This window comes from Eleutherodactylus coqui, chromosome 2 (genome assembly GCF_035609145.1).
Source record: "Eleutherodactylus coqui strain aEleCoq1 chromosome 2, aEleCoq1.hap1, whole genome shotgun sequence".
NCBI lineage: Eukaryota > Metazoa > Chordata > Amphibia > Anura > Eleutherodactylidae > Eleutherodactylus > Eleutherodactylus coqui.
Genome location: NC_089838.1, coordinates 186,375,623 through 186,402,840, shown reverse-complemented (window position 1 = coordinate 186,402,840; position 27,218 = coordinate 186,375,623). Strand labels below are relative to the sequence as shown.

Sequence of the window (27,218 nt, the reverse complement as noted above, 5' to 3'; positions counted from 1 at the left end):
AGTACACACACCAACTTTTATTGTGTTGTGCCCCATAGTTTTTTCTCTAGAGACCTCTGCACATCTTTAGTTTACTAATAATCCTGTATTTACACACTGAGCAGTCCGTGCATTCACGGTATTCAGCTGATTTTTCTGGTACCTTTTTTATGTCTATTGCCATTGTATTACCTTACAAGGAATGAGTGCCACCAAAGCTGAAAGAGATGCATCTATAAACATGATTCTTTAAAATCTATCCCTTTACTTATGTACCAAAAATAGAAGCCCTCACAGAGCTCCATCAATGGAAAAATAAAAGCGTTATGGGACTTGGAATGAAACAATGCAAAAAACCCATAAAAAACATTTCAGGTTCTTAAACGGGTTTCTTGCAAAAGTGGAAAAACCTAAAAAATATATATAATTTCGGTATTATAGTAATTGTACCAACCCGCGGAAATAATTTTTCATGTGATTTATGCTGCATGATTAACACTGTAAAAAATTTAAAAAAAAAAACAATGGCAGAATTGATGTGTTTTTTTCTCCTTGCCCTCCCAAAAAATTTATAAAAATTGTGCAATACATTATATGTATCTATAGAATGTTATCAATAAAAACTACTGCTTGTCACATGAAAAACCAGCCCTTACGTGGCCACTTTGATTAAAAAATAATAATAATAAACATTATGCTTTTTGAAAAGTGGAGAGGAAATTCCCCCCAAAACCGTTGTGTTCTTAGACCCAAAATAGTCCATTTTACTAAGAGGCTAATATCTGCTATTTTACGAGCTGCAACTCAAACTGTAATGCATTATAACATTGAGTTAACAAAATACAGTCAAGACAAGAGAAGATTGCCCGGACCTTATTAAAAAAACGTAAGTGTATTCTATTAAGTGAACACAAACTGGTCGCCATTCGCTAGTCGATCTGACCACAATTCCCACTGCTGTCAACAGTTGTTAGCAGCAGAAAAAGAGCAACATCTGCTTTTCTCTACATATAGAATTCGTCTCAGTGCAGAACTTGCCTGATGTTTTATTTAACACCTGTTGTGCTGTTTGCTTCAGATTTGCAGCTGGGAAACTTTGATAATAAAAATAAAGTAGTTTATATAAAGTCTTCCTTGCAGGTGAACGTAGGTTAACAAGGGCAATACATGCCTCCTGTCACTATAGCATCCCCCGCACGTTGTTCTCCCAGCTGTTAACATTTCTATCATTTATGTCAAATCATTGAGTGAGAGGACTGTAAATAAACAACATGATATAAAATCATTTATCATGACACGTTTACGCTATTTAAACATTGACATTTTTTAATTAGATTATTTATAACTCAAAAATCTGTGTTGAAGATGTGCTGCATAGTAAGCAAGTCATCCAAAGCCACTCAAGTTGGAGCATAAAGATTCGGATGCTAACCGGACTTATGGATGCTAGCTTTTTAACTCTTACGGCCCATTCATATGGCCGTTTTTTCCTCCCCAGTGCTGTCCGCGTATTGCACTTACAGTGCAATGACCCATTATAGCCTATTGGGCTATTCAAATGTGCAGGTTTTCACATGGACCAATGGTCAATATGCAGTAGATCACAACATGCCCTATTCTGGTTAATTTCATGGACAGGTCCATGCAATGTCCCACGCATCGGACAGCACACAGATGGTGTGTCCATGTGCTGTCCGATACGGAATGCATCCGAAAATTTGGAGCGCAGCTTCACCATCTCAATAAGACCTTAACCCCTTAGTGACCATCCATACACTAAGGGGCCTTATTCTAATGCATATGCCCTTTAACGGTGCTGTTTTGGAAGCCTGGCATCCAATGGGGAGCAGAGGCTCAGCTCTCGGATGACAGCCAGGCTGCAGCTCTAATGGCTGAGAGCAAAGAATCCTCCAAACACAGCCTTTTAACCATTTACATGCCACAATCAATGTCACCGTGGCATTTAAAAGTCTGACAAAGGAGGCGCTATCTGTCATCTAGTGGATGATATACATGTTTGACTCAAAATGCGAAATTAGTTCTGCATGTACATATGTCAATATGCACATAGGAGGTCTCATGTGGTGCAGAGTGCTAAGGCAGCAGTACGCAGTCTGTTGTGAGTTCAATCCCTGTATGGTTCAGGTAGCCGGCTGAAGGTTGACTCAGCTCTCCATCCCTCCCAGGTCAGTAAAATGAGTGCCCAGCTTTCTGGGGGGTAATAAATAAATTACCTGAAAGTGCTGCTGAATAAGTTGGCGCTATACAAATAAGTCCTTGTCCCTCCCCACATGCAGGAGGGGCAAGGGTCTTATTGTTTTGCTAATGTATATGTTTTGGTAAAATGTATATTCTAGGTATTGATTTGCTTTTGCTCACCTCTTGCGTATAAATAAAAGAGTAAAACAGATGGATTATGCTGTGTAGTTGCCCCATAATAGGAAGTGGCATTGCTGTTTGTATCTTCTAATCAGATACATTCAACAATCTTCAAAACTCTTCAAAATAACAGAAAAGAAAAATATAAGCAGAAAAACAATTGTGCGGTGGATCCTCCATTTAGCAGTTTGGCTGTCTGTATGTTGAGGGATGTGGTGTTTCTACCTGCCCTCTTGTATCAGTATATCAATAAGTATATGGCTGCTTTCTGTGATTTTATTTCTGTTTATATTTCCCTTTTCTGCGGTCCTAAGTCTATGCCATTAATAATTTACCACTGGATAACCCCTTTAAATTTTGTGCGGTATATTAGAATTGTCCTACAACTTGCAGTAATGAGAATATTTCTTCCAATCATATTCACATATGTTTCCATCATGAATAATTACTAATAATGAAATAAGCAGGATATTGTTCACGCAGTCGCTTATTCTGCTCTGAAGCAAAGCAACTAGTGTGTAATTAATCAGTAAATCGGTATTGACCATTTAATAATATTATATTGTATATAGAGGCTCTGATGAAGAATTATTCTTGCTTGTCAAGTTTACTGCACATCAAGGGGAAGAGCATGGTAATGTGATAATGTAAAATAATCTATTGCTTGTCATTTTCTCTTGGAGATTGTTCAGCATGCTTTACAGCAAGCAATACATTATTAAGAGTAGACTGATCCTGCATGGTAGATTTTATCATAAATACAAGTGATTATTCTTGTCTTGTCTAGGTCGTCACTAAATTTGTAATATTCTAACCCTAATCTTATTCAAAGTATCAGTAAATCTCATTTATAATGAGATTAAACACTACTCATTGTTATTATGGTTAAATAAAATCTGATAGATAGATAATGATAGATAGATAGATATGAGGATAGATAGCTATGAGGTAGATAGATAGATAGATAGATAGATAGATAGATAGATAGATATGAGGATAGATAGATAGATATGAGGATAGATAGACAGATAGATAGATAGATAGATAGATAGATAGATAGATAGATAGATAGATAGATAGATAGATATGAGGATAGATAGATAGATAGATAGATAGATAGATAGATAGATAGATAGATAGATAGATATTAGATAGAGAGATAGAGAGATAGATAGATATTAGATAGAGAGATAGAGAGATAGATAGATAGATATGAGGATAGATAGATAGATATGAGATAGAGAGATAGATAGATAGATATTAGATAGATAGATAGAAGGATAGAAAGATATGAGGATAGATAGATTTGAGGTAGATAAATAGGAAAATGTTAGAAAGTTCAATAAAACAGCTTCTATACATACTTAAAGGCAACCTGTCACATTGAAACTGCAGTCCATTCTGCAAGCATCATGTTATAGAGCAGGAGGAGCTGAGCAGATTATTATATGGTTTTGTCAGAAAAGATTCAGTATAACCTATAATTTATTCATCTTTATCTCTGCACGTTCTGAACTGAACAGTCCAATGGGCGGTCCTATTGGTGATTGACAGTCTCCCCTGTATATGCATGTTTATAATTGTCAATCACTGATAGGACCGCCCATTGGACTGTTCAGCTCAGAATGTGCAGAGATATAAATGAATAAATTACAAGTTATACTGAATGTTTCCCCATAAAACTATATATTAGTCTGCTCAGCTCCTCCTGCCCTATAACATGATGACTGCAGGTTTGACAGTATATTGAAGATGACAGGTCCCCTTTAATGTGACAATACCTAAGGGTTCTTACATACATATAAAAAAGAATAATAGCTAATTGCATTCCACTGTGCACAAGCATGTCTATTAAAGGCAGCCTCTGTCATAGAGCATGCACATATCGCACTTGTATATACATCCATATTTTCACAGAGCGGCACATGTGACTGTTCAGACACACTAGCATTTTTTTTTGTGAATGTGCTAATAGGCCTTGTGTGAATGTTTTTATAACCACCCATCTGTCACTTTTTAACAGGCCTGATTGGCAAGCACTCATAACAACTGACATCTGTTCATGCTTATTGATATGCAGATTTATGATAATGGTTTTGAACAATAAGGCAAAAAAATACCTAAGGTGAATATTAAATTTTTGACTTGCCAACCCTAAAGAAAATAAATAAATCTGCAAATCAATAAATCTCATTGTTTAAACTGTGGTGAAATATATGCATTTGTCACAAGATGAAACAATGTATTGAAATTAATTGTTTCTAGTGTTGAAAACATTGTTAAAGGGAAAATATATTCCAAAATTCCAGATGCAGATATCAAGGCAAAAACAAAGTCTGCTTAAAAGTATAGAATATGTAAATCATGCAATATATTTACAACATTTTAATGTGCGGTTGTTTATTAGTTAGTAATTAGAACACACATTATACATAATATATATGATGAGTGAATGTGTGCATGCATATCTTCAGTAATTCAATGACTTCTGCTTCAGCAGCCTACATATTTGTTAGGCCATGTCTTCCAAATCATCATCCTTCCATTTTTAATAGAATGCATAAAAAATCCTAACAGAAGTCAGTCTTTCCCTATTGACAATATTTTGCAATGTAAGAAAGCAGACTACAGTATTCTGGCCTCCACAATACAGTAGGTAAACCTGGTGGGACTGTTTTAAACTGATGACATTTGCCATCTAAAAATTCTATTATGGTAAATTGGACCATAAACAATACGATTTTTATATGTTTTTCTGTAAAATGATGAGCAAGAATAATGTAGAGAAAAACAGGAGTGTGAACAAGGCCAACGAAAGCGTTATTTAACATGCAGGCTGACATCCTTTTACTCTGGGATGTAAACAGAAGGCCTCACAGTTTAGCGACTTATTAATGCATATGGGCAGCATTAGATTATTGTGTGCAATCCCTTTTATTACTTTTCCAATGAGAATCCTTAGGGGTCATTATGAGAGGGTTGACAAGTAGATAAAGTATACTATTACAAGGTATAATCAAACAGACAAATTATTGAAGGACATGCCAACTTTTAGATGAAGTACAGCAGCAGCAAAAAGTCCAGAGAGGAAAAACAGATCCATTGTTGAGTCATCCTGATTATTATAGGGTTTTTCCAGAATTATATTATTGATGGCCTATCGACAGGATAGGTCATCACTGGCAAGTCAATGGGGTCCAACACCTGGCACCCCTGCCAATCCTCTGTTCACCATAGTCACTCTGCTAGTGCTGGAGGCACTGTACACTGGAACTAGTACAGCTCTGTACATCGTGCAGTAGCCTGCAATGGTATTCCAGTGAATCGGACTCAGCCTGCAATACCCTTCTGGGCCACAGCATAATGTATGAAGCTCTGATGACCAGCTGTTCGGTGGGAGTGTCGTACCCCACTCACGTACTATTGATGACTTTTAAGTTTTACTAAAATCCAGGGAAACTTAAGAAGAGCTTGAGTGAATGCAAATCTCGAAACCTTATAATGAGAATCTGCTGTAATAGATTCAAGACAACAACTTGTATCATTTACTAGTTTTCACTGGAAAGTCTTGTTTTTTTCTCTAGCATGAGATGTCTCTGATGTAAGAATTTCTTCTGTTGCTCAAAAGGTGAAGCATAAAAAAGACTATGTATTTGGTCCCTGATCATGTAGGGGATAACAGGTACAGGGGTTAGCAGTCTATAGAGACACAAACCATTCATTGATCTCTATGTACATATCATGTTCCTTAGACATAGGCAAGCAAGCATGATGTATATGGTAGATCCATTACGATGAAATATGATCTGTTTTTCTGTTTTTTTTACCTATTCTAACAGGTCCTATTGACTTGTAATAGGTCCGCCCATACAATATACTGTAATGGCAGAGCATATTTAGGGTCCAGTTCTAATAGCTTTCTTTATAATATTTCGAGCCCCTTTGCATTTCATTACATTGACTAAAATGACAATGCCCATAGTCTATTTTGTACTTTTTTGTGCATATGACTTTTTTATTATTTACTTTTGATGCATCTAGTTAAATGGGATCTGAAGACATGGATGACTATTCAGTGTTATTGAAATGGACTGATACAAAGAACGGCATTAACTCTATGGCACGACCACTTCCATTGACAAATTTCAAATTTCATCACAATGAGCAAAGCAGGAAGCCTAGTCTCAAAGCAGTGAATTCCTTTTTCCACTGTCCCTGAAGGTTTCTTTTGTTTCCTACACAGGCATGAATGCTTTGCAATTACAGAATTTGGCTACTTTAGCAGCTGCAGCAGCCGCAGCCCAAACCTCTGCAACCACCACCAATGCAAATCCTCTCTCCACAACGACTAGCGCACTGGGAGCGCTAACAAGCCCGGGTGAGACGTGTTTTCTGTCTGTCACATGGAACATTCTTCCAGGATGTTCAAAGAAAACATTTGTGTCGCCAATTCCATCTTTTATCATTCAATATTACTGAGGGGAGGGGGTTTGAAGGATTCCTAATTTTTCCATGCACTAATTGTTCTTGTTGACATTTTCATCTTATTTACCTTTATTTCATCCCCCATTCTTTTGATTTCTTTGATGTGGTGATGATACTTTTATGTGGTGGCCTAGCTGCACGTAACAAGGGTCCCATTTATACAGGGCAAAAAGTGAGGTGCTGCAAACAAAAAGTGATCAGATCACGGTTTGTAACTTGTACTAGAAAACCAGCTTGGTTCCTCTTGGTTGCTATGACCTACACCTCTAGTTTCTGTTTGTGCGGGCTCTCATAGATAAGTTGTTGACTATTTTAGAGCTCCAATACCACAAGTTTTTCTTCTATGATAATAGAATTGATTTTACATGTCTGCATGTCCAAATGAACAAACAGTTGAATAATTCAGCTCTACAGTGCATGCAACCTATAGAATACATGTTTTTGGTTATATTGTGCTATTTTTTCAATACCATATTTGATCGCTCTCACTCATTCTAGTAGGAAGTATGCCTGTCAATGGAGTGTTCTCATCTTAATATATTACTTTATTCCTGTTGTCTCTTATTTAGATAATCATTTAGCTTGGTGGCTCTAGTAGACTTCCCTTTATGCTTTGCAACCTATTCTACTGCCATTGATTTATTGACACATTGCAACTGATATCCCATAAGAATTAAAGGTGTCAGCCACATTAGATTTATTTTTAAAGATTGGCTTGAAACAACATAATGTGACACACTATTATATTCTTTTTGGCAAATCAGTACTGATGCCTTACTGTGAGATGTGTCACCCATTATTAGAATAGTTTTCTAGACTGCCCACACGGCATTCCCATCCTAAAAATGGCCACTGATGAAGGGGTGTATTACTTGATCTTTCCATCAATGGGCTCCATTGCATAACACTATGCATGGCACTGGATATGTGTTAGCCCCCTGTACCATGAGCAATGGTATTTCATTTTTGGTGAACTCTATTTTCTGCTTTTTGTCCTGTTTTATTATTTCTTTATTTGTGAATGATAGCGTTACTTTTGGTTGTAGAGGTTGTTTTGCTCATTAGGTTTTCAGCATGTATTCAGTACAGAGATGCAGTCAGCTGCATTCTGTTAAAATAGAAATACTATTAGATTGTAAGCATCTGAAATACATCACATCTTGCATTGTACTGCTTAGTTACATTGCCTGCAAGTTTTAATATGGTTTTGGCTCACTTTAATATGGTGTTAAGCTGAAGTTGAGAATTTATCAATAGCATTTTCAAGCTCACTTTTTGAATAATAAAGCATTAGTTTTTTAAAACGTATGGCTTTGTTGAAGAATGGTGTCATTTTGGCCTCTGCAGATATATATTTCTATGTGAGAATATCCCAAACACCACTCTATAACACTCGTTCTATTAAAAAAAAAATTCTAGTTTAACAAAGCTTCTGTCATAATAAAAGCTTAGTGTCAATATCAAAAGCATTCTTTGTGCTGATTCTTGCAGGTTTTGCTATATCTTTGTGCAGCTTTCTTTTGTATTATATAAGAATCCTCGGTTTTCAGCAGTGTCCTTTGAAAACAGCCTGTATATAGAGTGCATTTTTCTTCACTATTGTAACAAACATTTGCTTAAAAGGTGGTCACACTTCCTGAGTGCTTAAAGTGTTCAAAAGCTGATGCCATCCAATGGTGCCTTCCAACGCATTTGTTTAATCTTCAGTCAGTTGTCAATTTTCTTCTAATAAATTGAGCAAGTGGTAGGGCTATTGTTCTCTTCAACCAAACCTATGTTCCTTACCTGAGAGATAGAATTGGACTTATCCTTTGTGCCACGTGGTTATATAAGACTGCAATCTCACTGACATAAAGGAATTCTATTATTCTATTCCAATATATTCATCAAGAACAGAATTGGATTCTAGCACTTGAGAGAAGGGAAATACTTAAAAAAATATGAATTTTTCCATTTATTGGACGAGACAACAAACGCCAATATGACTGCATTCTAAGTCATCAATGATTTACCAAATATTCATAATGCATAGATAAACATTATCCCATATACCGTACTATAAAGACTAGTATTTATAGAGTGATACTTTGTACACATCAGATAATACAGTTTACTGCTAAGTGTTGTAAGATCATTGCAACTACTCGACTGGAAAGTAGGTTGTGATAAGAACTGGAGATGAGCGAGCATACTCGATAAGGCAAACTACTCGAGTGAGTAGTGCCTTATTCGAGTACCTGCCCGCTCGTCTCTAAAGATTCGGGTGGCGGCAGGGGGCGGGGAGCAGCGGGGGAGAGCAGGGGGGAATGGAGGGGAGCTCTCTCTCTCCCTCTCTCATCCCTGCTCACTGCCGCAACTCACCTCTCACGTGCACCAGCACCCGAATCTTTAGAGACGAGCGGGCAGGTACTCGAATAAGGCACTACTCACTTGAGTAGTTTGCCTTATCGAGTATGCTCACTCACCTCTAATAAGAACCTCTATACAAGGGTTGGTGGTCAAAATTCTTTTTGACGGCTACAGTAATGACTAACTGCCATTCAAAATCATGGAAACTAAAAGCAAATTTCTCTGTTGTAGGCTCCTCCATAATCATTCCCACTATGACACTAGCCCCTCCTACAATACTACCTGTGATAATAAAGTCATTATTGTTTTCCCAGTTGATTGTCAAGACGTAGGGGCACAATCCATGCTCAGAAATTGTGCCACAGAGCTAAGTTAACTAGTCTGGCGCTGTTCTCTAACAGGAAGTGATATGTTAGTAGCCAATCAGCAGCTACTTGCATGTAACTATTGCTACAGTTTGGCATACCATTTATATTAGGAGAGATGTGAGGACAGACCTGGGATCACTTGGAAGACAAATGATCGGAATGTTATCCAAATGGGGCCTTTGAGCTACTGTACAGCACATGAGGCCTTTGAATTTAGATTTCCTACAGTGATGTGAACTAATTATCACAACACTTCACATGTAAAAGTAGCTGTTGTCTAGCTCTTTATTCAGTTCGTTAACATATTTTTGTACATTTACCCTCATTGAACCTTAGACACCATGTCTAGCTTAAAAATAACCTTGCACATAGAAATTCCAAGAGACTAAATTAGACTGTGAACAACAGGGATTAGTCAGATTTATTTAATGACAAATCATTATTTTGTGTTACCAATTTATTAACACTGTTTTAAGGCATAAAGTAAATTTATCTACTAAAATAAATGTGTCCAATGTCTTATCACTGCATAAAAGACAGACTTTTTCATTGTAACACATTTATATAACACAGACCTGAATCCTCCTGCTTCTGACTCACCAGAGAGCAGTAAAACCTAGAAAAATAGGTAAACGTTTAAACTGAAATGATGACAACAGTGCCCTGATTATTGTTCTTTTTTTTATGCTACGAAGTACCTCCCAGTAGCATTCCCTTAAGTGATCCTTGGTAACTTTGTGCAGTAACTTAAAAGGTGAGATTCCCTTTGTTGAAAAGAACACCTAGGGCAATAAGCTGTTTCCTTTGTTTCCTGGCCTGAAAAATTAAAGTGGGATATTTTCTAAATTGCCTTTGGATAAGTAAATGTCCCCTTTAATTATAGCAGACATGTAAGGATAAATGCAGAAATATATAATGTTGAGAATGAAACACAAGCAGCTATCACAGAAGCAAAGATTTATGGAGTAGATAAAAGTAGATAGAGGGGTTTTCATTCTAGAAAAACCATGAATTGCTGCTTGTTTCTGAGTACATACAGATATGCTACAACATGGCATACCTAGCATGGAGCAAACTCACATTGCCCAGCCATTACCCAACATGCACCACCTGTTTAATCTCTCCAATTTATAAAGTTATCTGCTATCCACAGAATAGGTGATAAGTTTATAATCAGTGGGGGTCTGGCCACTGGAACCCCCACTGATTCCAAGAACAGGGATCCTAAAGGGTCGCACATGAATAGAGTACAGGTCGAGCATGGGGGTGCTGCTCCATTCATTTCAATGGGAGAATTGGAAATTGGCAAGTACAATTGCTCAACAATCTCCAGCTCGTCTGCTGAAATGAATGGGGTGGCTGTGCACATGCACGTCCTCCGCTTCATGTATGCAGAGACCTTCAGGGGCCTCCAGTCTCGGGATCAGTGGGGATTCCAGCAATTGGCCTTCCACCAATCAAAATGTTATCCCTATATCCTATGGATAACTTTGCATCTTGGCACAACCTCTTATCTTGATCCTTGACTTATTAACATATTAATGTGCTTATATACGTATTTATTGCCATGGAAAAAAATGATTTTTTTCCCTAGACCTAAAATCCATGTCGTCAATTTGTTTAATTATTTTTTTCTGCAAATATCTATACTAATTAGTTATTTTCCATTTCTTTTAATTTTGGGTCATCTTTATTACTTCAATTGCTGAGTGGTTTTGTAGGCAAATGGAAATACCTTTCCCTACATTAGCAAGGAAAATAAATAACTAATAGCCCAAAGTGTAGCAGTGGTCCCTTTGGCTTAAGGCCCATTGCTATGCAGACAATAGAAGTAGTATAATGGTCATCTATATAGAATACATATTTAGACCAGGATGTTTATCTAAAGGAAGTAGGTCACATCATTTTGGCAGTGTAAACTATCTATATTGTAAGATATGGGACTTGGTGGTGATGATAACACTGCTTTGATTATCTTCAATAGATGCTCAAATCCAGAAATACCAACATTGATCTGCGTTCCACGTAGTATGCAAATGACATGTGAACCATGTAATGAGTGGTTCACCTCTCATCTGGTCCAGGCTCTTTTACCCCTCCTTCTTCTAAACACGTCCAGTGGAATCTTGATTGACATCTCCAGCTGCAGGAAACATCTTGACTTTCAATTATTCTGTGCCAGGCACCATACTAGGGGTTCTGACACATGCGCTATGACTTACTCTCGGCTGGTCATGCCATAAATGACATCACAGTGCATTCGCCTGGTCCCTTAGTACAGTGCTGGTGCAGAATACTTGAAACACAAGACATCTAAGGCAGCCTTAGCTGGAGACATCAATCAAGATTCCAGTTTATAGGGAGGGGAAGAGAGTCCGGACCAAAGTAAGGATGAAAAGTCCATCAGACGTTCACTTAGCATTCTATACTATATGGGAAGCACATCAACATTGATATTTTTGTATTGGAGCATCTATTAAATATATTAAAGGTTCACTTATCATCACGAAGTCCCACATCTTACAATAAAATTAGTTTACACTGACAAAATGATGTGACAGACCTACTTTAACATTATTATCTCTGTTCTTTTATATTCATGTATATGGTTTTGGTCGTACAATTTTAGACATCTGCTTTTTTGTAAATCCTTATGACAGCTTAATAAGCAGAAATTGCTACATTTACATGAACTTTGCTAAAATGTGTCCCTTTTTTTTTCACTGCTTCACCTCTACTGACCAAATTAGATCAGTAGAATTCAGACTTTATGACAATGTCCCAGCAAAATACAGTCACTGCCTGGTAAATTGCTTCCGATCTGTGCAATAAGTCACAATGATGACAGGTTCACTCTGTATTGAACTTGCCTATTGCCAAGTGTCCAGCACAATGACCTATCTGTTGCTCCATTGGGATATCTTCAATAAGTTGCTTCACTATAGACCTTGTTATTATTGCCATAGAGAATTCTTGACAGATGTAATTGCACCATATTTATCAATAGCTACTGTGCAATTATGTTTACAAACTTTTTCATTTTAAAGCCAACAGAAGCCCTCCATTAATATAGCCATTAAAATGAGTATATATTTGGAATCCACTGTCTAAGCATTTACTTTCCTAGGCTTAAAGTATGGTAGTCCTGTCTGCAGATTTAAAAGGTCATATTGAATTCCTAGCTGCCTTTGTTTGAATGAAAGACAGTAGCCATTAGTTTACTACAGCCCCAGTGACATGTATTATAGAGCTCAAATGCACTGGTGATTTGGCCCTGGGGTGATATAAAAATAGTGGATTTTTTCAGGTGAAAGTACATAGCTGTCAGTTTTCCTAACAATGAGTAAGTACAAGGCTGCTTCACATTAGTACAATACAATTTCCTGCGGAGAGGAGTTTATTTACTATATATCAGTAAATAGCATTTATGAACATTTCATTGCCAACACATGTAACCTGTCTCATATGTGTAATGGTTCTGAACAGTTCACTTACACAGAATTGTGAGCACGCTATCATTTCATGGTAGGAGATGGAAGAGAAACACGAGTGATTGCCACAACAAAGCCAGGAGAGGATTTACAATTGATGTGATCCCATATATTTTTACTCTATTGCACGCCTCAACTCCTTTATTTATTAGGGACCTTTTACATGGGTGGAATTTTACCGCATGCTGCTGTAAATTCCACACCAAAATCTGCACGCTCCATACAGATTTTAATGCACAATGAAAATGGCTTAATTCTGCCTGCAATTCCACAATAAGACTTGCAGGTTTTGTTGCAAAATTCGCAATGGTAGATTAAGATGGAGATTGTGTGAAATGTCACTATTAGGGAAATAAAAGTCTGATTGCAATTGATAAATATAGCATAAGTACAAACTGGATAAGCTGGAGGCTTGGGGAGAAAAGAGGCAAATGAGGTTTAACACTGATTGTAAGGTTCTGCAAATGGGCAGAGGAAATACATTACACACTAAATGGGAAACCACTGGGTAACAATGACATGGAAAAGGACTTTGGGATTTTAGTTAACTGGAGCAACCAGTGTCAGGCAGCTCCTGCCAAGGCAAATAAGATCATGGGGTGCATCAAAAGAGGTCTAGGGGCACACGATGAGACCATTGTTCTTCCTCTTTAGAAGTCACTGGTCAGACCACACATGTAATATTGTTTACAGTTTTTGGCACCAGTACTGAAGAAGAGCATATCAGAGCTTGCGCAGTTACAAAGGTGGGCAACTAAAGAAATAAATGGAATGAGCAGACTACAATATCCAAAGAGGTTATCAAAATTTGGGGTTATTTAGTTAAGAAAAACAACGGCTATGGGGCGACCTACTAACTATGTATAAATATATCAGAGGACAATACAGAGATCTTTCCTCCTGTTTATTTATACCCAGAACTGTCACTGTAACAAGGGGGCATCCTCTACATCTAGAGGAAAGAAGGTTTCTACACCAACATAGAAGGGGGTTCTTTACTGTAAGAGCAGTGAGACTATCAAACTCTGTGCCTGAGGATAGGGTGATGGCAAACTCACTAAAAGAGTTCAAGATTGGCCTGGACATCTTTCTTGAACATTACAATATTATATTTTATAGTCACTGATTACATCAGAAGGGTTGTTAATCCAGGGATTATTCTGATTGTCAGATTTAGAGTCAGAAGGAATTTTTTCCCTACAATGATGAAAATTGGCTTCTACCTCATTGGGGATTTTTGTCTTCCTCTGGATCAGCATTGCAGGATAATAGGCTGAACTGGATTGACATATGTCTTCTTTCAGCTTTATATACTATGTTACACTGGGATATGCAAGAGGCCACTTATTTTTGTTTCTTACAGAAAATGACTAATAATTTGCAGGAAATGCTTATCCTACACTAAAGAAGGAATCTGTTTTGTGGGAAAACATTCAGTATAACTTGGCATTTATTCATTTAATCCTCTGGTCATTCTGGGTTTAGGAGTCCATTGGGGGGTCCTCTCAGTAAATGACAGCCTTCCTTATATCAGTGTGTGTACAGAGATAGTTATCAATCACTTAAAAGGACCACCCATTGGACTCCTAAGCATAGAAAGAGCAGAGATTTAAGTAAATAAGATATAACTTATATTGAATATTTTCCCACAATCCTATATATCAATCTGCTCAGTTCCTTCTGCTCTATAATATGCTGGAATGTATTGTCACATCTGCCACAGAGGCATGCAGTTAAAACCAGTGGCCCTAATATTAATGCACACTACAAAAAAGCCCGTCCTGGGAAAACATGACAAAAGAAGGAGTGAATCTGGTGTTAAAACACACCTCTACCTGAGACTAGCATCTGCTGTCATCTATAGTAGTGACATGTCCTTTCCCTATGGCTAATTCCCCATTGGTAACATACTATACTCCAATGACTCTTGGCCTTTCCCCAAACCCAACTTGGATATGCAACATAGCTACTATTTGAGTCTTTTTACTGCTAGGTAGAGGTAGAGTGATGAATTGCGCCTCATACTCTATATTTTTGAACTATTAATGCCCATTTGAAATGTACATGAAAGCACATTATACTTTTCTCATGAGGAAATATGCTAGAAATGCACATCCATATAGAACATTTAAATATGGAACAATGTACTTTATGAGGTATTTAAAATTTTAAAGAAGAGTGATCATTTCATTCAGATGTCTTCATGTTCCCTTCCTTCTGCTTTTCTCCCATTAAGTCCATAAATTATTCAGCTTAATGAACATATCTACATCTGTAAAATGTTTTGGATCATTGCGGCCCCGTGTAATTGGTCTTAAAATCATCATTGCTGTAACTATCCTTATTGTAAGTATTTGGCTCCTTTTCAGAGCTGTTCTTAGGAATTTAAATGTTATTTAAATCTGGACTATGATAAAGAATATGTTTATGGTACCTCTGCCAGATACTGATCAGAATATTCAAGTCAAGGAAAGAGGTTTGAGATTTGCTAGCATTCTCTTCAGAAAAAGAAAAACATAAGATTTTACTTATTGCTTACAATAAGTACATCATTCAGAGTTGCTTCCTATGGCTGCCTCCAGGGGGGTCATATAGAACATACAATCTATTATTTAGACAATGCTCTTGCTTCTAAAAACAAGATAGATGGCAAAAACACCTCAAAGGGCCAATACCCATCTGATAAAAGCCCAACTTTCCATCCGTTGATCAATGATCTGCACAATTTAACAAGACTAGCATTTCTATGTATGATATGTCACATATTACAGTGTTTGAAATATATGCCTTAGATAACAGGCATATATTATATATCAGGCAAAAAATCAGTAATGAAATATTGTCGGATGCCATTTTTAGGGTTTTGACTGAGACCTAGCTGTGAACAGTGCTGTTTAAATAATAACCTTATTTTAACAACTACACACCCATAAAAGCCACTGATCAGTAAATGCCCATATACTAACTACTGTGTAAGTCTGTAAAATATCTTCTATAGTATAAACATTAGGTCTTCTATATGATGTAGACAAAAAGATAGATGTCCTAAAATGAAAAATATAATTTAACTGGTTTCCCTGAGCTGCTGCACTACGTTTAGTATTTTCTAGTTTTGTATGCATGAAGGCCATTGTTTCTTGATAAGTTGTGTTTTATATAGCTAATATGTTATAAAAGAGCCCTGCATTGACACACACTAGAAACTTATAATAACACAAACAGCTGGCAGTAAAGAGCACATGGTCCATCTAGTCTGCCCTTATATTGTTTCCTTTTTATTTTTCCCTAAAGAGAGATATATGCTTATCCCAGACATGCTTGAATTCATTGTTGACTTTCCAACCATATCTGCTGGAAGTTTGTTCCAAGCAACTATTACGCTTTCAGTATCAAAATATTTCCTGACATTGCTTCTGAACTTCCCCCAACTAATCTCAGATTGTCCCCTTGTTCTAGTGTGTAGTTTCTTAATAAAAAAACCACTTCCCTCCTGAACCTAATTTATAGCTTTAATATATATAAAGGTTTCCATCATGTCTTCTCTCTCCCTTCCTTCCTCCAGGCTATAGAAATTAAGCTCTTTAAGTCCATCCTAATAAGTGCTGTTCTTGATACCTTCCACCATTTTTGGAGCTTGCCTTTGGACTCAGTCTGTTTTACCAATGTCTTTCTGTAGGTCTCCAGAACTGAGCACAGTATTTCAGATATGGTCTCACCAGATGTATACAGCAGGATCACAATCTCCCTCTTTCTATTGCTTATATCTTTTGCTATGCAGCTAAGCACTTGCTTTTCCTGCTGCTTGACCTCAATGTATACTCATTTTAAAGCTGTCAGAAATCAGAACCCCTATGTCCTTTTCTTCTGAAATCCTAGGAAATGCATAATAGTCAATACGTTACTCAATTTGAGGATTCCTTCTCCCCAATTGTATTTCTTTTATATTTGGAAATATTGAAATGCAGTTTTCATTGTTTTGAACATTTATCCAGTAAAGTTAAATCGTTTTCCATATGCAAGACACCACCAGGAGTATCAAACCTTTTGCACACTTTTGTCTCATCAGCAAACAGACAAACCTTACCTATTAAACCTTTTCCTATGTCCCTTACGAACATATTAAAAAGTATACAACTCAGAACAGTCTCTTGTGGTCACCACTTGTAACTCGTCCGTGTTCAGAATACATTCTGTAAACAAGACTCTGACATCGATCTTTTAACCAACTGAGTATTCACTGGGCTAAAGAAGCCTATTGTGGTGCAGAGTGTTAATGTAGCAGAAATGTAGTCCTAAGCTCTCGCTCATGACTTAAAGGTTGCGGGTTCAATCCCTACGTGGTTCAGGCAGCCGGCTCAAGGTTAACTCAACCTTCCATCCTTCCGAGGTTGGTAAAATGTGCACCAGGGGACTTTACCTACATCAAAAAATTAAAGGGGTTTTCCATAGACTAAAAGGTCTTACAAGTTTTCCCTCATTCCCTAGATATGACCACTGAGACAACCACTGATCTCGAGAACTGGTGACTCATATCTCCCCCTATATGGCTTAGACAATTGATGGAAATAGGCAAGTGTTTTGTACTTGCAATGTAGCTGACATCCTGTCAGGTCCCGCTTTTACATAGGGCAACTATCACTATTAATCACTCATTTGAGCAATTTTTGGGCCACTAATTGGCCCGTATAAAAGTACCTCAAGACATAAAGTTATAATGCCTCAGTAAATTGCATTGTATGTTGAAAATAATGTATCCTGAGGCCCTTGCAACTTGAGATATCACTGAACATCCATGTCACTCCCGTAGGCAATCACTAGACTCAGGACGATCCTAGCATGTATGACAGGAGACCCTGCTAGAGACCACACAACAATTAGGTGGAAAATCTGAACCCAAATCTGCATCAATATTTGCATGTAAGATATGTGAATTTTGCAGCAGAGTTGTCTGTGACATAAAATTACACTACAGGAGAATCAATCCTAATAAGCAGAACAGTTATTCTATAGACTACTTGGATTGTGACGGTCAACAAATGTCACTTAAAGGAGTCAAGAATTTTTCCGGGCCATAATGACATTAACCACACACAGTGGAGGAAATTTACTAAGCCCATCAGTCCATGGTAATCACACCCCCTCCCAACAAGCCCTACCCATTTTTTTTGAAAGCAGAAAGGCCGACGCAGAAGGTCAAAAATCGCAAATGCTTGTGCAAGTGCAACTTTTTTTTACTTCGAAATTCTGACATTAAATTTTTCACAAATGTCCTCCAGTGTAATTTCAACAAGGACTCATTGTTTAATCATACTGTAGCAAAAATGCATTCCCCATAAAACTATCATCCCCCGATACAGGTCAGATTTCTATAACATCTATCAAACATGTTTTAAGTGAAGTTTATAAATGAATTGAAGTGCTATGTACAGGCCAATCTGAGAAAAAATACAGTAAAATTTATGTAGCATTTTAGAGTAAGTGTAGTAGGAGCTGCAAAAAAAAAATCAGAATCTCCTACTTATGCTGGTAACATAAACCTCCTTATCAAACTGTGTCCCAGGCATTGTAAAATGCTGCTTCTCCGTCTCTCCAAGCGGCAGCCCTTGAATCATCATCTACTCTTCCTTACTCTCACTAAAGTAAAAAAAAATTCTTAAAAAGCAGATTCAGATTAGGAGGTGTGGTTAGCCTGGAATAATTAGTCCCCATGGGAGAGGGAGCACTTGGCATTTCTAATGCCTTGGGGTTGTATTTATCTAATAATGATGATACCTCTGTCATTGCTTAATTATTTCTCTCCATTTCCATGTGTATTCATATCATACATTGGCTTAAAAATTACTGTAGTTGCAATTTCCATACAGTAAATCACAGTTATTTCATTGTCTTCCCTGGTGTCTGGGAAAAGGAGAAGAAACAACTAGCAAGTAGATTGCATATGGTGAAACTGTTATTGTTTTGTTAAATAATATAACACAGTACATGCTCCTCCAGATTAAAGGCTTCCTGTGAGACCACTTGTTTCACCACAGCAGTTCACTTCTAAAGGGATAAATCCTTAAAGGGAACACTCTTATTTCTAGGAAAAGCAACTGTAGAATTTATTCATTCTAGCACAAGCTTACACGCTTACCACACTGTATTGTGCTACCAATCTCTGCATATGTTTGGATCTTAACAGCATTTGCCAAATAAGCAAAAACTATTTTACCTAGTAGAACTCTTAGTTTTAAGGGTTAAAAGGGTTATCTGGATTAGAAAAAATACTCAGCTTTTTTTCCAGAAAGAACTCCACTTCATTCAGCAGATTTTGTAATTCTGAACTACTTTAATTTGACTGTACAGAATTTGATAAATTAACCCCTTGACACCCTCCAGCAGTGGTCTTTGTATGGAGAGGGCCTGGGAGCTGTGACGGCTCCATACTCTGTGTGCGTTGCGACATTAGTGCAGGGAGACAGAAGTGTGTAGTTTCAAAAACTGCAGTAGTTTGAAAATAGCAGGAGGTTTCTTTGGTAAATACTTATAAAGTACAGAGTTTTTACTGATAGAGATGTCTGGGCTGGTACAGTGCAATATGTGGATCATAAACTAAATTTAGACCATCTAAATATAAATTCTATAGTCTTCTTTCTGAACTTGATGGTGATGTAATTGCTGATACAAATATGGCTCCTAATGAACAGGATAATGTAACTAGCAGGGGAGAAAATGTTTGCATTAGGTACTGCGTTAAATAGTTATTTAGGCAGAGAAAGGCCAGATACTGAAGAAGAGAGCTACGGGTGCTTGTTTTTATTATATAAATGTTGCCTACACCACATATTGTAAAGCCATTAGGCTGTCAGGCTTATGACAACTTCCTAATACCTATATGTATTTCCAGGACATACTGCACAGCAGCACAGACATACATTATGGGGATTTATCATCTTACCACATGCTTTAGACAAGTGACAGGAAGAGTTAAATAAACAAAAATGTGAGAAGGACTTTGGCTCTTCCATCTTTGGTAATGAGTCTTGATTTCTGGTATTTCTCACTCTTTTAAGGAATTGTGCTGCATCCCTATATGTATGTGCTTCTGTGCAGGACGTCCAGGAAATATAGAAGTTGCTTACACAATTCCGCTTTACTGTAGTCCAAACAGCAGCACATGACTACTAAGGGTAGTCTTTAAAATAACAAAAGGAGAAGGAGCCAAGGCCCTTTCATTTTGATGTAACTGTTCATGTTGCCTGTCCAAAGCATGTAGTTCAGAGATAAATCCCCAAATATGTGTGCTGCTGTTTGCACTAGAGGAAAGAGTTGTTGCCTAAGTAAATTCTACTTATTATAGCAATCTCTTGATTTACAGTTGGGAGTGTTCACATAACACAAGAATGCTGCACAGATTCCTTCCAGCTTTCTACTAGATCCATCAGTAGTTCTATGATGGCCTGCTTACAGGTCAGGTTTGTAGGCATAAAAGGCAGCTTGTATTCTGCTGATGAATACGCAGGGGGACAGTAAATTTGAATTCAGGGCACCCCACAAATGTATTACCAGCAGCTTCCTGTTTGTAAACAAAGTGACTATAATCATTTTGTAACAAATCTGCGGTAAATAAAACAGGGTACATTTATGACATGACTATGGTTTAATAAAAGTAGCATGTTAAAGTTTAGTTAAATGTGCTAAAAGTTATTTACAGGCATAGCTATAGAATGATGATGTCATAAAATTTGTTATATTATTCTAAAAACAAAGGAAAAGCCTTTTCACTCTGGAGTCAGTAATACAAATCAGGAAATTGTGGCTAAAATATATTATTGCAATAAAAACACTGCAATATGAATGCATGTATATATATATATATATATATATATATACATATACATATATATACATATATATACACACACACACACACACACACACACACACACACACACACACATATATATATATACACACACACACACACACACACACACATATATATATATATATATATATATAGTGAATATTCCTGATACTTTTGCATAGTATGCCCTTTTTCCAGGCTTGGAGCCTTGCACTCTCATTTTGTATAGTTCATTATTCATATCATTTTCTTCTATATATTTTTCTACCGGTAAACCTAACCTTTCTGCATTTTGTTATATTCCTCTACTTGTGTCTAAATATGAGAAGAGTGCATTAACCATGTACATATTTATCACGCACTGCTCTAAAGGTACATTAAATAGAGTGAACAGTTAAAGTATGAAGCACAGCAGACACATTTTATAACATTCACATCCACTATTTCCACTTCACTTTGTTCTTTTCAATTTTTTTCTACTTCAGTTATAAGATAATATTTTCCTCTTGGTATCTGAAAGAGAAGCCCTTGGGGCAATGCTTTTAACAGCACTCATTCCCATTAACCTATTTTGTTCTAATGATACCTTTGCTAGCTCTCTCTTTCCAATTCATCATGTACTTTCCTTACATCCATGGCTTTCTTTTTTTTAGCTTTGCCCTTGTTCTTCTCTCCTGCTAATTCAAAGATTTTTTCCCTATTTTTTATTGCAACTACGTTAATATGTCAGATCTAATCCAAAGGCTGCAATTATGTCCTATTGATTCTAGGGGTGTTTATTGCACCAATAAGTAAATAGAGATTACACATACATTTCCTCACTTAGTATCTAATCTGTCAGTACAGATATCTTTCCCAGGCTTGAGCTTAGTAAATGTGTGGGCAGAACACAAGCAGGTAGATCCTGCTAGTTTATTTCCTTATGAGTTCATTCTTCAAATTGCTTGGCACACCAACTATCGAACTATACATTTTGACTGGACATACCTAAGATCACTTACAGTATTGTCTGAGCATCTAAGGTATTTTCCCAACCAGGGTTCCATACAAGATTCTGATGCAGAACAGAAAAACTTCTACCCTGTGTTGCTGCAACCCCGTTTACACACCTTGTTTCAGAAGACAAAGTAATTTGTAAAGCATAGCTTTTAGCATAATTAGTAAAATATACAAACAATACAGCAAACCGTACTACACAGAACCATCAATTTAACAAAGCGCCAAGTGCAAAAATATATACAAGTAGCAAAACTGAATTACAGCCGCTTGCTTATACCCTTTACTTCCTCCATGCAATGTGGCAGGTTAAGTCTAACATGGGCTTCCCACCAGTCTGAAAGTTTAAAATGCTGTGACGTAAACTACATAGTTATACTGCTAAAACCAAACCTATTACATAGATACAGTAGAAGAACCAAGCTTACTACATGGAGACAGTAACAAAACAAAACTTACTGCATAGATACAGTACCAGAACCAAGCCTACTACATAGAAATGATACCAGATCCAAGCTTACTGCATAGATACTGCACCAGAACCTGGCCTACTGCATAGATACAGTAACAGAACTGAGCCTACTGCATAGATACAGTATCAGAATCAAGTTTACTACATAGATAACAGTAACAGAACTGAGCTTGCCACATGAAGACAGAAACAAAACCAAGCTTACTGCTTAGCTACGATAGTACAACCTAACTTACTGAATAAATACTGTATCAGAACCGAGCACACTGCGTAGATATAGTAATAGAACTGAGCCTACTGCATAAATACAATACCAGAACCAAGCTTACTAAAAAGATACAATACTAAGCTCAATGCATAGATAACAGCTGTGGCAGAAGTCCACGGCATTCTCCATTTCTTTTCAATGGGGCTAGCGCTGCTGCCGCTGGCCCCATTGCATAGACTGGTGATATCCCGGTGTGATGTCAGTTTTTTTCTCGCACTGTGCTGCGAGACTTTTCCTTTACTCTCGCAGCGCAGTGGAGAAAAAAACGCCAGTGGGTGTCCGCCCTGAAAGTTATATAGTAAGGCCCCAAGCACACAAAACACGCACAAAGAGCATCTTAGAAACACGTAGGCACATTTTTACCCTAGACTGTCATAACAAGTACCCCTTTCCTTAACCTGAGGATACAATGATACCCAATACATGTTTTCTACTCTTACGGGTACTTCTCACATTTTGGCCTAATTTACATATGCACATTTATGTATCTATATTATGTCTTTATTTTATCTGAATATATTCTAATATAAGATAAGCCTTGCTTGAAATAGGATGAGCTTCTCTGACATAAGATAAGAATTTTCAGTATGTAAAAGTCAGTTCTTGCTAGGATTAATTTTGTTGAATCATTTCATATAAAGTACATTTGCATTCAGACACATTTCACCGATGATATATAATGCACTATAAATAGCATTGATTTAATAACCACATTACAGTGCTCAACTATCATTAATATCAGAGACATTGGAAAACTTGCGCAGAATGAATGTTGGGATCCTTAGAGGCCACACATTATAGGGAGCACAAGCCAGGCCTACTGTGGCTGTCCTGGAATATGCTCGGAAGCTTAACAATTCGTACCAGGCACATTTCAATACTGTTATGTACATGTTAGCTACTGTCTTGGGAGCTACGGAAGAAATGCAATTTAAAAGTTCTTCTATTGTCCAATCGTAGTGTGTCCGTGGGACAAGAAGCACAATAAATATCAAATAAAGACATGCAGAGATAAGCTGCTGCGACATTCTCATTACATCTCACAACTGCACAGCCCAGAAACCTCTTTGACTGCACCGACATATGTAGGTTACTCAGTGGTAGACAGCACCACATCTGTGCTAGTAGAAGGGATAAATGTTTTTTTTTACTGCATGTCTCACAGCAGATTAGTTCTTTATTTTACATACTCTACATTTCCATTCTTTCATTCTTGTGAACTGATAATATTGATCTCCCTGCCATTCCATTCATTTGAACAAAACTGGGTTTTTCTTTATACCATAAACTAGCTGATATACCCGGCTTCGCCCAAGTTAATTTGGTACTGGTGTTTATCTGGTGTTCACACGGAAAATCTTATGAAGTCGTGGTTACTTTAGAGATACTGAGGAAAAACATATGTTCACCATTTTGCATAGTTCTCTGCGTTACCCAGGAAACACCACGTGGAGGCAACCATGCGACGTTTTCTTTATATAAAATGACATCAGGAAGTGAGAGAATTAGATTATGTACATAAAATTTGGACACTAATTCTTTTGCGCTTAGAATTGAATAATCGAGTTGGGACCCATTAACTTTTCATACTTAGGACACAATCAATGCTTGTGCCAAATTTCATGTTTCTATGACATTGGGAAGTGAGACATTTAGATTATGTACGTAAAATTTGGACGCTAATTCTTTTGCGCATAGAATTGAATAATGGAGTTGGGACCCATTAGCTATTCCTATTTATGACATAATCAATGCTCGTGCCAAATTTCCCGTTTCTATGACACCGGAAAGTGAGAAAATTACATTCAGCACGTAAAATTTGGATGCTAATTCTTTTGCGCATAGAATTGAATAATGGAGTTGGGACCCATTAGCTTTTCCTATTTATGACATAATCAATGCTCGTGCCAAATTTCCTGTTTCTATGACACCGGAAAGTGAGAAAATTAGATTCCGTACGTAAAATTTGGACGCTAATTCTTTTGCGCATAGAATTGAATAATCGAGTTGGGACCCATTAGCTTTTCCTATTTCTGACATAATTAATGCTTCTGCCAAATTTCGAGTTTCTATGACACCAGGAAGTGAGAGAATTAGATTCCGTACGTAAAATTTGCACGCTAATTCTTTTGTGCATATTATTGAATAATCGAGTTGGGACCCATTAACTTTTCCTATTTATGACATATTCAATGCTCCTGCCAAGTTTTAAGTTTCTATGACATTGGGAAGTGACAGATTTAGATTATGTACGTAAAATTTCTACACCAATTCTTTTGCGCTAGAATTGAATAATCGAGTTGGGACCCAATTACTTTTCCTATTTTGGAGATAATCTATGCTTGTGCCAAATTTCATGTTTCTACGACATCGGGAAGTGGGAGAACTTTTGGCGAGTCAGTGAGTGAGTGAGTGAGTGAGTCAGTCAGTCAGTGAGTCAGTGAGGGCTTTCGTCTTTATATATATAGATGTTGGGCACCCGGAAAGCTGCTTCTTTTTGTCTCCTAGTTACTGCTATTTTTGGACAGGAACATTTTCCACCTAGCTTGGCTTAGTACTAATAGGATGAAATTCTGGTCAATTTAGTATATTTTTAATGATTTTCCAACGTTTAACAATAAAACATGTAGAATAATTGTTGAACAGATGAGAGTAGTGTCAGAGTGATGAGAAGTGTGGAGGACAAGAACAATAACTGATCTATTCATTATGCATACATTATGACTATGAACTTTGGGAAGTGATGGTACAGTACTTTGGTGGAATTCTATAGTTATGGAGTAAGATGGAATAGACCTCAGTTCTCTAATTCCAAAAGGATTGGATGGGTAATGAAAGACAAGTGACACAATTCTGAAATGTTACATATAAAAAAGAATATGAAACATATTACAGCTCACTTCAATTGTTGGGCTGAGATATGTGGATTTGGTTGATGCAGTCACCCATGATTGGTTGTTCTTCTTAATTAACAAGATAGTTCTTTTACAGGTCCAAATCTCTCCTTAGGGACCCTATATATCTTTTAAGATCTCAGAACAACTCACCTTCTACCCAGAGGCATAACTAACCGGTCTTGGGCCCTGATGCAAAATCTATAACAGGCCCCACTACCTACCATATGCGTTTTATAAGACTGGTGTCATCTTATGTGATCGAGGACTCTTTGGTCCCCCTAAGGCTCCGGGGCCTGGTAGCAACTGCTACCCCTGAACCCCCTATAGTTACGCCCCTGCTTCTACCCAAATACTAACATAACACGAGATTACACCTCACATGGGTTTGGCTAACACATAAAGCCTTTATGTATGGCCAGATTTCCCAGACCTCAAACCTCAAGAAACTATGCACATGGCCCTTTCCTTGTTTGTTGCTTCTTGTTATTTTTATATACTGCCTGCATGGGAATTATGTTGACAGCTTCGTTTCCAATGTAAGCTACTGAAAATCTAATCAAATGTTTTGAAACTAGAATTGGGTAAAGACAATCTCCTGTTTTAACACATTAACTGCCATGCAACTTGTATTTAACTAACACTAGTTTTGAGCCCAGGGCCTTATAAAGCATATATCTCACACATCTCTTTACCATGGGAGCTGCATGGTACGTGACATTGTTGCACATACTTAGTGGTATTATTCAGAGGTTATCATCCAGAAAGTCCACTCCAGGCACATCTAAACACTTGTGGAATAACAAAAGACTCAATTATCCGAAATAAATTCGGTATGTTGTGAGTCAAGTGGTGTGCAGTATAAAAAATTATCTAGCACCATGTGAGTTGGATATAACTCACGCATATAAAACAATAAAAAATAAATTTTATGATTTATACATTTTTAAATTAGATAGGATTGTTTAGCTTTTTATTTTATTTTCATAATAAAACACCATGGCCCCAAGGGAAAAATGTGTTAAATGTCAGATCCATTCTAATGTCAGATATGTAAAAATGATGGTGATAATACTACCTATTTGTATTGTGAAGATGTTGGAAGGATCTTCACATGCTGTATGCTGCAGTTATGCAAAATTATTAACATGGTCAGTTTTCCCTATAGTCAGAATCTTAATTTAGAAACTATTTAACCCTTTCCAATCCAATTTGTACCCTGGTTTTCCTAGGGGGCTTACTCTTTTTCTGCTGTTATACAATGGCGCTATATGCTGGCTAAAGCCAGTACTGCATGAGGTGACACGTTGGATAGGCTCCGACAGCAGAGAGGCTGGCAATATACAGTAAGAGAACCCCAACGGACGTCTTCCAACATCGGAGCTGTACAGCCTTAAATCATAATGTCTTTAGACGTCAGACAGTGGATTGGAAAGGGTTAAATGTTGGCTAAAAATGATAAAGTAAGATTGGATGAGTAAAATAATTATGGTTGATGCTTAGCCAAATAAGCCTAATAGGCCATAAGCATAAGATACTATAAATGTCAACCAAGACACTCTTCTGGCTCTCCAATGACAGACACTTTGCACCTCTTGCACCACTTATCTCCAGAAGACATAGTTTTATTCTTTGATTTCCCCGGTTTAGGCAAGATTTGACAAATCTTTTATCTATGACATCAGCCTGCC

The 27,218-nt window shown here is 37.2% G+C and overlaps 1 protein-coding gene across 17 annotated transcripts in view; it reads left to right on the top strand.

Moving 5' to 3' along the window:
* CELF2 (CUGBP Elav-like family member 2) overlaps positions 1–27,218 on the top strand; it is a 474,578-nt gene that overhangs the window by 428,387 nt on the left and 18,973 nt on the right. For 15 of the 17 annotated variants that reach the window (XM_066592072.1, XM_066592068.1, XM_066592070.1 and 12 more), the window contains exon 9: positions 6,602–6,736. The exons of the other annotated variants lie outside the window; for them this stretch is intronic. In XM_066592072.1, coding sequence (XP_066448169.1) covers positions 6,602–6,736 — 135 coding nt within the window. The remainder of the gene's footprint in view (positions 1–6,601; positions 6,737–27,218) is intronic. 17 annotated transcript variants of the gene reach the window in all.